Below are 13326 nucleotides of genomic sequence, written 5' to 3' on the forward strand. Positions count from 1 at the left end.
TTCTTGCTCTTGCCACACAGAAGTGCTGGAGATACCATGTGTTAGAGTTCTGGCTTCAGTACTTTACTTGTTATTTGCAAATCAAGCACAATCCACAAATAAGAAACACAGCGTTGAAGCCAGAATCCTAATGTTCACAATTAAGGCTCAGCAATTTATGTCTTGACCTGATGCCCGAAAAGCAAAAATAAATTGCTTAAAATACCAATACTAATCAATGAAGCCAAAAAACTAAATCTTCCACAGCTGCTACAAAACTATTTGGCTTTTGATAGTGACCTATAGCAAGTTGTAGAAGAATAAATGTCATACTACATGCAGTAGAGTTGGGGCGATCTAGCCAAATAAAAATAAATATACATGTTTTCCAGCCAACCTTTAGATAATATTCAATATACACTCACCTAAAGGATTATTAGGAACACCAAACTAAGATGCCGTCAGAACTACCTTAAATCTAAGTGGCATTGATTCAACAAGGTGCTGAAAGTATTCTTTAGAAATTTTGGCCCATATTGATAGGATAGCATCTTGCAGTTGATGGAGATTTGTGGGATTCGCATCCAGGGCACTAAGCTCCCATTCCACCATATCCCAAAGATGCTCTATTGGGTTGAGATCTGGTGACTGTGGGGGGCATTTTAGTTAATTTAACTCATTGTCATGTTCAAAAAACCAATTTGAAATGATTCGAGCTTTGTGACATGGTGCATTATCCTGCTGGAAGTAGCCATCAGAGGATGGGTACATGGTTAGCCATAAAGGGATGGACATGGCCAGAAACAACGCTCAGGTAGGCCGTGGCATTTAAACGATGAAGGAAATGAAAAATCGTTATTTTTGTTCGTTTTTCGTGCACAAAAAGTATTCTTTATAAAAAAGTATAAAAGGTATTTGACTCAACACCGGCGGTGTGTTATGCCCTAAATTAATACGTGATTAACTAACTGTATTTTTCTATGTACATTTCTGAAATACACTTTCTTTAAAGGTGCTTTGAAACAATATGTATTGTGAAAAGCGCTATATCATTTATCCCTAATATGCAGACTAGTTGAAGTGTAAAAAAAGTGTTATGTTGCTTATGTTCCTCACCTGTTTTACGGCCTCTTGTTTGCTCTTGTTCAGTTCCTCATATTTGAGTTTCCATTGGCTCAGCTCTGCCTCCAGCTTCTCAATGTTCTTAATGAGTGTGTTTTTATCTCTGATAGAGAGAGAGAAAGGAGACATGATAGCTTGACATGCACAGCACAGGCCAGATCATTAACATCATCATGACAGGGTGAAGGAAAATCTAAATAGATTGTTCATCAAACATCTGGTCTTCTGATATGCCTCCAGTAGGTGAATTTTAAAGTCAACATAGATATATCCTTCACCAGTCTATGATGAGTGCAATTCAGCAGTTAATTGAAATAATAATTTGTATTATCAGTTTTATCCTTGGCAGTGAAGGATACATCTACGTTAACCCTGTTATGAGAAGCTTCATGATTCTAAAGGCCTTTGATTTCATTTGTTGAGTTCTGGTCTGTTTGATGCATGCATTTTTGCCACCTGGACAATAATCTCTTACTCTCTTTCTTTCATTAGGACTTTCTGGGACTCATCCAGGCGTAGCTGGAGAACATTGAGCTTGCTGGAGTCCTCCTCAAGGGAAGCCAGATCCTCCCACAGGAGTCTGCTCCGGTCCTGCCGACTGAGAACTGAGCGCAAGCTACTGGCACTACGGAGGTCCCATGAGTCTGGAGCCTCTGACTTTGCCCTGAGAAGAGCCTCCAATAACTCCACCTCCTGAGAGAGCGAGAGAGAAAGAAAGAAAGTGTCAAAAGAGGTTGCATGACATGCCCTCATCCTCGAAAAAAAATAGTACAACCCAGAAATTGAGTTATCTTACAAAGAGGGATAAACAAGGGGAGAATAATATTTTAACTTGAAATTATAGTAAGTTCTTATAGAACATTTTAAGTTTACTTTCGTACAATAATTATGATACTGCCAATCAATGTCCAAAGTAAAACCTGGGTTGTGAAGCAAAACCATCTGAGAACCGCTGTCTAGGTCACTGTTTCAAGACAATGAAAACAAATTGAAACCATAAACAAAAAAACAAAAAAAGACTTTCATGCTTTTGTTTTCTCCTTATTAAATTAAACCACAGAAGAGGCATTTTCTCTGTCATCCACATAACAAATATCATATTGCACCTTTCCTTTATTTCCTTTGTGCATGGATGAAATTCACAAGCTCTTTAGAGGAGTAATAAAAAACGGCTTTACAGTTCAGTGCACCAACTTTCCTCTTTCCTTCCTACACACAGTAGGGATTACATATCAAAGATCTGAGCCCCAGGATACAGACATGAGACACTAAACATGCTGCCAACTTCCTACAATCCCAGAAAGGCCACAGTTCAGTAATCGCACAAAAAGTGCAATGACACCTCCCTACCAGCAGGGGGAACCAAACACATACAAATAGAGATCATAGAGTTCCACATGTGGAAGCACTCAGCGTGCCTGTGTGGAATCAGATCAGGAAATGGGATGGTATCAAACAATCCAGTGAGAATCAGACTAAGCTAACTAGTATTTGTTTACTTAGCTAAGATGGAATGAGGGTGCCTGATCCTACTTCAGAAAAGGTGCATGTCTCTGTGCTGAATAAAAAAAAAAAGCAAAAACAATTTTGCTCTCACCAGGTAATTGTCACTGTTTAGAGGAATTAGAGAGACTCCTCTTGAGCTATCTAGGCTACCCCCTGTTGATATCTGTGCAGAAATATACATCCATCATGCTCGAAACTCTGAAGGTCAAGTTTGACACTGACATTTATTTTCCCGTCCCTCTCTCTGCTGGTGCGTGTTCTTTGCAAACCAAAATAGAGGTGAATATTTGTTCGAGGGGTAATTTTTTTTTTTGAAAGATTAGTTAAAAACACATTAAGGAAATAACAGACATGCTCAGACGAGTCTAGGAATGAAAAAGGGGTTTCTGGGTAGTGGGAACTGGTGCAGTACCCCTGGCTGTGGCCCCATGGGGGGTTGTGCTGGTTCTAATAATAGGACAAAAAAAAAGAAACCAGAATACAAGCAAAAAAGCACAGAGTCAGGTAAAGAAATCACAGGGGGGTGCACTGAACCAGGTCTGTGGCTGACCCATTTACAATTGTCTACCTGTTTTTAGAGTTAACAGCCTTGGTTATTCTATGGGTTTGTCATGTGGTTTGAGCATCTGGGTTTAAATGGTTTTATTCAAATTTTTTATCAAGTATTATTCTGGTATACAACTGATTTGACATATACATGTGCTTTCTGACAAGCGCTTTTGATGTGCACCGGGTTCGTTTGGATGATGTTCCTTCAAAACGCGGGTGCGCACCCACAAACCGCATAGGAATCCCCTTATAAAGGTGATATGGTTCCTGTGAACTTATGGTTTTCTGCGGTTTTGGTTAGTGCACAAACTTTCCTGCATCCGAATATAATAACTGAAATTGATTTTTTTCTACCTAATCCTTTGTTCCTGGGAGAAAACGCCCCTGCATTCTGTTTCGGTCTATGTAGTTGATTTTGAGTGTCCAGTTGGAGTCCGGTAAAAATTAGACAACCCACTAACTAGACCTTTCTGAAAATATTTAGCTTTACAGGAACTCACCTTCTGCCTGTCTAGTTTGTCAGTGCTTACATCTCTCACAGGTTCCTGCTCTGGAGAGCCTGGCCCATCTCTCACGCTCTCCTCATCCTGGTTTTCACGCTTGATGTCTGGTTCCCTTGGCTGGTTGGAGTGTGTGGAGGCAGTTGAGGAGTTGGATGCTGGTGCAGTGGATGCGCTCTCTGGGGAGTTCTGTTCAGCTCGGACCCTTTGGGCTTCCAGACGCAGTTGTTCGTTTTCCGCCGCCAGTTCCTGGCGCTCCCGTCGTGCCCCAGTCAGCTCTTTGGTAAGGGCGTCCAGGCGCTGTCTCAGCTGCCTAACCTCATCCCGTGCCCTGTTGCGTTCGGCCCGCACCTTACTCCACTTCTCCCTCCAGTTGGCCGTACAGTCCGACCACCAGCGCATCGTCTTCTCCATCTGAGCTGCTCGTGCCCGAGCCTCCTCCAGTTCGCGCAGACGCAGCTCCTCACGGCTCTCCCAGTCCCCAGCGCCATCACAGCCCAGCCCTGGAGACAGCAGCAAAGGAGGGCTTGAACTGGGTGTTCCCCCTGAAGGGCTGGGTGTGTGGGTCAGGCTGTCCGGGGAGCGAACCCGATCTGGACCCAGACCCAGGCCGCACAACAAGCCTGCCCCAGACTTGGCGGCCTCTGTCATTTGGGGACTAGGTGTGTGGTTCATCACTGAGCCAATGATGAGTTCAAGGATAGAGAAGATAGTGGTCAGGAAGATCTGATCAGGAAGCCATGATCCACATCAACATGGTGGTTTTCTGTGAAGCAAGAGCAAGATGAGTTATGAGTAAACGGATCCTTGAAAAAAAAAAAAAAAAAATCATGATACCATTTTCAAGAGAAGCCGACGTGTTATTTCATGAAGAAGAAAAAATTATAGAAGACGTCTGTTCAAGTCGTTGTACATTAGAATTGCAATGTTAATGTAATTTTGAATAACATCACAGATAGGACAAAAAAAATTGCACTATAATTTGCACTGAAAAGCAGTATATACATTCAGTAGGCGACAAAGACATACAGGAGCAGAGAGAGCAAAACAAGAGAAAAAGAATCTCTCTGTCAACATGTCATTGCAACAGGGCCAATAACATTAATATTGTTGAACAATCCAGAGTTCCAGACCACACCATGACAACCAAGTGCAGCTTTAATTTACAAGTGTTCTCCCTTTCACACACTCCCACAGGGCTGTATTTACTTAAAAGAGTACAGGCAGGGTTACAATGAAGGAGGTTCCAGGTCAAAAGCCTTCTCGCCAGAGCAGCCATCTCTCGTCAGCCGTGAGAAAAGAGTTACAGCCCTACAGCAAAGGGGAGCAGGAACTCGTGTTTGTGTATGTATAAAGTGTGAGACTTCGGTGAACAAGGCTTAGATTTATTATATTTTTTAAAACAGACCTTTTTCTGACCTATAAGAGAACTGAGCATGTCATCTGTCTGAGCCAAAAAGAAAATTCAAGAAAAACATCATACAGTAATATGGTTTACAATTTAGGTACATTCACAGTTATACAAAGACTCACTTTTCTTCATTTTTTTCTGTGGAACAAATAAACAAAGAAACATTAAGGGTCTATTATACTGTGACCAACTGTCCTGTTTTCCCAGGACATGTCCTGTTTTCATATAACAATATAACCATTTTCTAATTCTATCCATACAGAGGAGGCATAACCTACTTTAAATGTATTGAAATTAATAAGGTATCTTTGAGTAAACTTCGAGTATCATTTGAGTAGGCCCATCTGTTTGCCGGTTTTGGTAATCAAAATATGGTCACCCTAGTCTATTACTGCACCTAAAATGAAAGTCTATGAAATTGTGAAAGCAAAATTGGAAGGGTCATTTCATGTCAACGTAACCAGAGGGGTTTTTTTTCTGGTGAAAGCAATATGTAAATTAAGAAGAAAGTCAAAATATTAAATGTGATGGAAGTTTATTTACCGAGTAATACACTATTTTGTCGAAGGGGTCAAAATGATCACTCACCTGAGATTTAGGCCCTGTTTACACAAGAACGCTCGCGGGTGAAAACATAAAAGTATTTTATCGGATGTGCCTTTCGTTTACACGGCGACGGCGTTTTTGAGGCTTAAAAACGCAAAAAAGTGAAACCACCCTCCAGAGAGGAAATTTTAAAAATGCTCCTAAAATTATTATTATTATTATTATTAAAAGTCTGCTTGACAGTGAAGGTTGTACGCAGGTGCGTGGACTTGGTGTTGTTGTAGTATCCAAGCCGCCTGGAGTGCATACTACATTGAATTTCACACACTTTTGCGTCATCATTTGCACGCGGATTTCCCACACAAAACGCTAGTCTAAACGCAGAATAAAAAGTGATGACACAACGCCACTTTTGTGTTTTCTCTTCAGAATCGTTTCCGTGTAAACATATCCTTAGTGCCAAATTACAGGGGGTACAGGGGCTTCTTGACTTTACATGTTCATGTTCAAAAAACGAGATATAAGTAACTTTGCATAGACAATATCAGTAAAAATTTTTAGGCCATCTTTGTAGTCAAATGTTAACATGTATAATGTTTAAGTCTTGAGCCTATACTTATTTTAACATTTATTCTGGTGCATTAACATTTATTCTTCCACCATAGATTTACAATGCAAGAGCACTAAACTGTGGCACTAAAAAAAAAAAACACTCACATGCCACTATTCAAACCCAGAGGAAGTTTACGGGTGGGGCCTGTGGCTTTGGGAACTGCCGACTTGTGCATTAGAATATATTGGGGCAAGAAACAGAGGCATAGGCTCCTCATAAAACACTACTCATACAAAAGCCCCCTTTTTATTAGCTCAGCTGGAAAAATTTTTTGGAGACTATTAGGTTTGCTGCAAGCTGGGAGGGTGCACAAGGGTTTTGGTGACAAAGAACAGCAACTGATGCCACTGTGGGTCAAGTGGACAATGAATCAGTATCCTGGATCAACATATCAGCTCAGGCTGCGTGGTTTAGTCTAGGCCTATATGTCACTGGGTGTCTCTTTCGTGAGCTACAGCTGATATGTTGGAGGCAAAGCAGTTGGCATGCCAATGAGCTCCTGCAAGGATTTGGAAGAGCAACAAAAAGCAACAGAACATCATAAGTAAGAAAATGAGAATGAGGCAGAAAATTAATTAGCTCCAGAGGCTTTCACAGGAGATCCTAATTAAGACTGATGATGCAATCTGAGCAGCATCTCCAATAGAAACATGAGCAGCATGGAGAGACAGTGGATGAAGAGAAAGAGCGAGAGAAGGGGGAAATGTGTAACTGGACCCACTGCTATACTTTCTAGAAGAAAGAGCAGTTGATATCAAAGGGAGAGCAAAGACTTGCTGAAAAGTGACAGATTTGGTTGAAGTTTCAGGCTTGCCTTTTGTATAAACTAAAAAAAAAAAAATTCATCCTTAAGGGGAATTCATTAACACATTTTTTGACAATAGGGGCAAAAATGCTTTCAATACACACATGTAGGCTCAACAAATATCTTAAAAATAAGCATTAGGGGATTTAGCAGATGATTTGTTCTCCCCACAGAGCAGCTAAACCAACACGGGTTTCCAGACCACAGATCCAAAGCTTAGCTGATTAAGCTGGTCGTCCCAGGTTTATCCTGCTAGTCAAGCTTGAAGAAAAACCCGCTATGGACAACAGCATTACATGCTAGCGACTTCAAACCACAACATATTCTCTTAAGAAAAAAGTAAATGTCTCCTGAACACACAGCTGCCTTCAAGCACTTACCTAATACAAAAAATAGATCACATTTAATGAGGTTAACTATGAACTGCATTAGAGGATTACATGGTTTCCCTCTTGTCACAACTATTTTCCCAAACACTATTCCTATAGTGTATACCTACCTCCACAGGAAATCCCTCAAGTCACAGATTTGCTGCCATCAGTTTGATTCACCATTCACGTATGGTCTAAATCAAATCCTGTGCATGTAAAGAAAAAAAATCAGTTTGTGTGTATACACATACTTGTAGGATGAAATCTATGCCAAGTTTTATAAATGAGGCCCCAGAACACTCATTATTATTACATCACAGAAAATTCACAAGAACATTTTAAACAACGGAGACCACACACCACGCCACAGAGCAACATCTCATCTGTCCAAACTCAGCAAGCAATGAATTACAAATCTGAAAAGTCCTTCAATGCAGGACGTAAATTAAGCGCCAGTGTAAAACACTATCCATTTGTGTTTTCCCCCCAGTGGCTCTGCAGGAGTCGGGGAACTCAAAGGCAAACTGAGACACAGTGTCACTCACAGGAGCCAGGGAAAGTGAAAACCGATCTGATGGCTGGAGTCCATTTTACTTCAATGCCCTACTGTCACCTCCTGACATAAAGCTAGGAGTACAATCTTTTGTTCCCTGGTTCATCAGCTATGCTTGTCAAAGTATACCCTCAAGAGATATCTGCCTACAGGACAAAGTAGAGAGTTAAAAGTTACTCAGGGCAGGAGTAATGTAGCAGAGATCTTAAAACATATATAAAAAATGTGAACCTGTTCTTAACCTTCAAATGGTCTTCGTTTCCTGTTTACACTTTTGGGCTTCGGGGTCTATACGACCACAACGATTGATTGAGTAATTGTACAAAAAATATACATTTTTAATCATACAAATAATATAGATTTTTTTTTGTTTACTTCTCATCTATTAATTAATGCTGTGTTTTTGGAGAATTAAAGTACTTTTGTATCCATATACCACACAATTCCTCAACTACACCATTAGCTTGCATATGAAATATTTTTTTATGATACATTGCATTTATGCTCTAGTACTAGCCCTTCATTTCTGTGTAAAAATTTTCAGATTTATGGCGAAATTTTTATTATTTTTTTCACACATGAAGAAAATTGAGTTTTTTTTTTTCACATTTCCCATTCATTTCAATGTGGGGTCATATTGACCCCGAAAACCAGAAGTGTAAACATTTTTTTAAATACCCTCAGAACAACTGAATCAAGCCCAGTTTTTGTTTGTGTATAGATAGATAATGTATGAAAAGTCACAAAATCTTGTTCCACTGAGATAAAGGGAACCTTTTTTGCCATTTTTTATTAAGTAAAAGTCGATTGGGGTCGTATAGACCCCATGACCTGATTGAGGGCTACAATATCTAAGAGAAGGGAGTATTATGAGCACAGCATCCGTTAACATAAATTTCAGTGTTCTAAGAGTGAAAGCACACCTTGGCTGTAACCTGTGATCCTTGTGGTTTTCAGAAGAATTTGCCCCAAAAGGAGGAGGAAGTTTGTCTGTTTGTAGCGCAGCTAGCGCGTGTGGTCTCCGACCGCAGACTGTGAAAGTGACAACAATCATTTTGTGTTCCACATTAGAGCAGACGATCTTGATAAAAGATCTTCCGCTGTCTTGGTTGAAAGCGTTCTTGCCAAGTGTAAATAAGCAAGTCTTACAAAACTGCTTGTCTTCACAGCTAATAAAGCTTGCAGAAAAGTTGCAGACAGCCAAACTGTTTCGATATTGTAAACAGATGATAAATGCATACGATATACCATTGATATACTCTAAGAGAAACTGTCTTTAGGGCATACGAATTATACGTAGTATATAAAACATTAAGTCATAAGCTTTAAATATTCTGGTTTAATAAAAGAACCTAATTTAAGACCAAATTTTCAGCCAGCTGGGGCCACTGAACGTAACCCATACCGCAAGCAGACATACTCATAATACTGGAAGAAAAAGAAAAACAGACGCATCCATTTACTGCAACATTTCTCTGCTCTGCTCTCTAACTTTTTAACTGAGTTTAACAGTTAGTGATTCAGTAAGACAGCACAATAAATGTCCTGTAAAATCAAAAGAAACTCAGTATTTTCTCAACACAAGTTTATAGAGAAATGAAAGAAAGTGTAAACAGGTTTAGCTTTCTTTCTCAAGCTTGTCATTATCTCACACTGGGACACGGCCGATTAAATACAAATGATTCACACACCAGAAACTGGTAGACAAGCCAAAAATGTCACACAATAAAACAGTAACAACTATCGCCACTCCAGGCGTGTCTGCTGTCAAGATTTCAGCATCACAGAGCTGGTGGATGGGCATCTACTTCATCTACACATGCACAGACTGACTAAACTGCTTGTTACATCAATCAATACCAGTAAAATATCATAAAATAAGTCTAATACTGCTGATCAAACGTGCATTAGTTGAGAATAATTTATTTTCAATCAGTGTTTAATCATTTCTGCACCTATATAATCTTGAAATGAATATTCATATGGTTTGACATTTCTTCAGCATATAGTATAGAGGCATGATTCTGGATGTTTTTTGTTTCAAATTGAGAGCACGATTATCCCATGATTCTAAATGGCAGTCTATTTAAACATGTTAAAATAATTGTTATGTATAATAATTGTAATTGTTTTTTTTATTGGTTTGAATTAATGAATGATTTAATGACTTTCTCATACTGTAAATGCTTCATTTGTTTCATTAGGCCTACTGGATAAATCAGCGTTTTTGAATGAATCTCTTGAATCGATTCCATGACAAATAGTTGTTGTTGTTTTTTAAGTCACTTGTCGCTACCTACTGGACAGGTGTAACAATGTAGATGCAGTCGTTATTTGAAGCGGAATCTATTTTATTTTGACCGCTACGTAGAAATCAGGTGTTAAATTAAAATTATTGCACCACAGAAATAATGATACCATGTAGCTGAAAAGACGTACATGACAACTGCTCTCTCTGGGTCTGCAGAGCATGAACACAGATTTGAATGTTCCGGTATGATTTTATCAAAGGTTTATGATGGACATATTTGAATCGTCATCATTTAGAAATAAGATTGTGTGGGTGTTTCATTCAAGATCACAACATCTTTTAACGATTAATCGAGCGGCTAGGATATAGGTTTCTGTTTAAATAAAACAAACACTGTTTGCAGAAAAAAATTTAATAATTCAGTTTAAAGTTACATTGATAAGTTTAATTCTATCAAGTGCTGTGAGAAAAGGTTATACTGCAAATCTCCACCTCCAACATCCTCACGCAATATAGCCTACTAGCCGAGACTCCTTCTTTATGTGTACAGATGTGACGTAATGACGCAAAGACGTGCTCGAATCTCCTGCGGAAATCCACCAGTACCACTGAAATTAAAAACATTATTACAAGCTTACCGCTTTGAATCGAGCTAAGGCAAGCAGAGAGTGAACACTGGCTGGTTAGAAATTTTCTCAAATATGTTACTTGAATCATTTTTAACCCAAAAAATGCAACAGACTGCAGCTTTAAAATGTGAACACATTTTGTAGCAACCATACACACACACACACACATTACTATATGCATGAAATCGGCAGGTCATGCATAATACTGGGGTCATGTGTGGTTAATACATTTTGTCTAAGAAATGGGTAACATATGGTGTCTCCATATTTTACGTCTGGAACAGAAAATTACTTGGACACCTTTATAGTCAAACAAATTTCTCTAAAGAACAGATGACATCTCTGAGAGCATGCATCAACAGGTGAACATTGAGTTTTTCCTTCTTTTTTGTTATTATTATTATTATTATTATTATTATTATGTTAAGGCCAATAAAACATTTCTAAACAAAAAAATTAAAAATCAACCATTTCAACCAAGTGAATTTAGGCATCAAAACATTAAAGGGACCCTTCACCCAATTTTTATTAAGCTTTGTATATTTAGAAACCCAGTAATTTTTTGAATGGTCATGGTTTATTCCCTTATTTTCCCCTGAGATGGGAGAAATCATAGTGTTCCACTTCCAGCTTTTAATGACGTAAAAATCGTCATTTTGTGTCATAAAAAGCAGGAAGTCCCATTTCTTTGTGTAAAGGTTGAGACTACAAACACTAGCTCATCATTTTTCCAGGGTGTGGGACCCACTCACGCTACAGGCCTATTACAGATCAGTGGGTGGGACTCCACTTGCAGATGATGAAATCAATATCAGCCATCTTGTTTGGAAGCTAAGAAATCAAGCGCTGTGGAGATTGGAAGTAACGACAATGATGGAAGAAACTAAACATGATATTGGAGCCGCAATACGAGCCGCAATATAGTGAAGAGCAGCTGAGGCTGATGGAGGAACAGGAGGCGGCTGCCTGTTGCGGACGAGGAGCCCGGACTGGCTCGAACTGGGCGGACTACTGGTGCCCGTGCTCTCGCATTGCACTACACACACAGATAGAGTCCGTCTGATGATTGCGCTGTTCTGGATTAGTCGGAGTGGCTTGCGGAGCTGTGCAATGTGGTGCATTGTGGGAGTTGTTGTCTTAGTTCACAACGCCACAATGTTCACACTGCAGGGCTTAATGCTCAATTACGATTTTTTTTAAAAAATAGATTTTTTTGCAAGGCCGTTCACATTTCCAATTAAATGCGACCTTTTGTCATCTCCTGTGTGAACGTGAAATGACCCAGAAGTGACCCGCATACGCAGAAGATTAATCAACGGTCAACGACGTCACTTGTTTTTTGCGGAATAGTCCTTTTTTTCCATATGTTGCGGGCTTTTGTTTTATTATTATTATTGCCACAGCCCATATACAAACACAGACAACAATTATTTTATCGACGGGGCAAAGTTTGCACATAAATGTAAGATTTTTCCGATCCTCACCGAGGCTCGTCATAAACCCCGTTTAATTGATAGTGCACGTCCTCGGCGCTCCTTGCTTTGTCACCTGCGGCCGCGGTGCGACACTGGTGGCTGGTGTTGCCAGATTGGGTGTTTTTTCGCTACATTTTAAAGCATGTTTACATGTGTTTTAGCCAGGTTTTCACCTGGAAGGCTCTATAGAAATCAATCTGGCACCCTATGTACAAAGTTATACTGAGAGAGAGCGCACGTTCACAGACACCAGAATGAACGTGTTCACAGTAATGTTCATCAGGCAGTAATACAGTATATGAACGCGTTCAGGCACAACACTGGGGAAGAGACACGTCTGCAGCGGCCCATAACAGTGCAGAAACGCGTTGGAGTTAGCGTGTATTGGCTAGCTACAGGTGCGTGCAATGACGTGCGGGTCGGATATATGTGACCTGGCCGTTCAGATTGAAGTCGCATTTCAAAAGATCGGATACATATCGGATTTGGACCACATACCCAAGTGGCCTGGGTCGCATTTGAAAAGATCGGATCTCTGTCGTTGACTGTCATGAAAAAAATCAGATACAATTAGGTCGTTTCAGCCTGCAGTGTGAACGTAGCCTTACATACAAAGGCGCCCCTAAAGCTATTTTCTGTCTTTTCTCGGTCAAGAGGGCATCAAATTCAAAATTTCTTTTACATTTCAACTACAAATATGACCCACTTTCAATAAAGATTATTGTTGAAATGGGTGAAATGCTCCTTTAATAACCTACAGAATGAAAAAAAAAGGATATTCATTTTGAGTTTTTCTACAGATTTCGAAGTAAACTGCACAACTGAATATCAAATTAGACGAATTAATAATAATAAAATCTCTAATTCACCCACATGCACAATAACAAAACAGCCCTGACATTCATAGAAAGAGTTACAACAGATGTGACAGATGTCAATTCACTGACTTGGTGGGACATCAGGAAAAGGTTAATTTGGGGGTCAGCTAAGCCTGTCACATACTTGCAGGGGCCTCT

General features: G+C 39.7%; 1 protein-coding gene across 2 annotated transcripts in view; it reads right to left on the minus strand.

Annotated features, from left to right (window-relative positions):
- The window catches only part of ccdc102a (coiled-coil domain containing 102A), a 66184-nt gene that overhangs the window by 31738 nt on the left and 21120 nt on the right, over positions 1-13326 (minus strand). The window contains exons 2-4 of one of the 2 annotated variants that reach the window (XM_039662870.2): positions 3687-4422; positions 1577-1794; positions 1096-1204 (exon numbers count right to left, since the gene is read on the minus strand). In XM_039662870.2, coding sequence (XP_039518804.2) covers positions 1096-1204; positions 1577-1794; positions 3687-4331 — 972 coding nt within the window. In that variant the 5' untranslated portion in view covers positions 4332-4422. Of the gene's footprint in view, positions 1-1095; positions 1205-1576; positions 1795-3656; positions 4423-13326 lie in introns of both variants that reach the window. The other variant, XM_039662869.2, reaches the window with a different exon arrangement.

Source organism: Pimephales promelas, chromosome 1, assembly GCF_988280905.1.
Source record: "Pimephales promelas chromosome 1, fPimPro1.hap1.1, whole genome shotgun sequence".
Classification (NCBI taxonomy): Eukaryota; Metazoa; Chordata; class Actinopteri; order Cypriniformes; family Leuciscidae; genus Pimephales; species Pimephales promelas.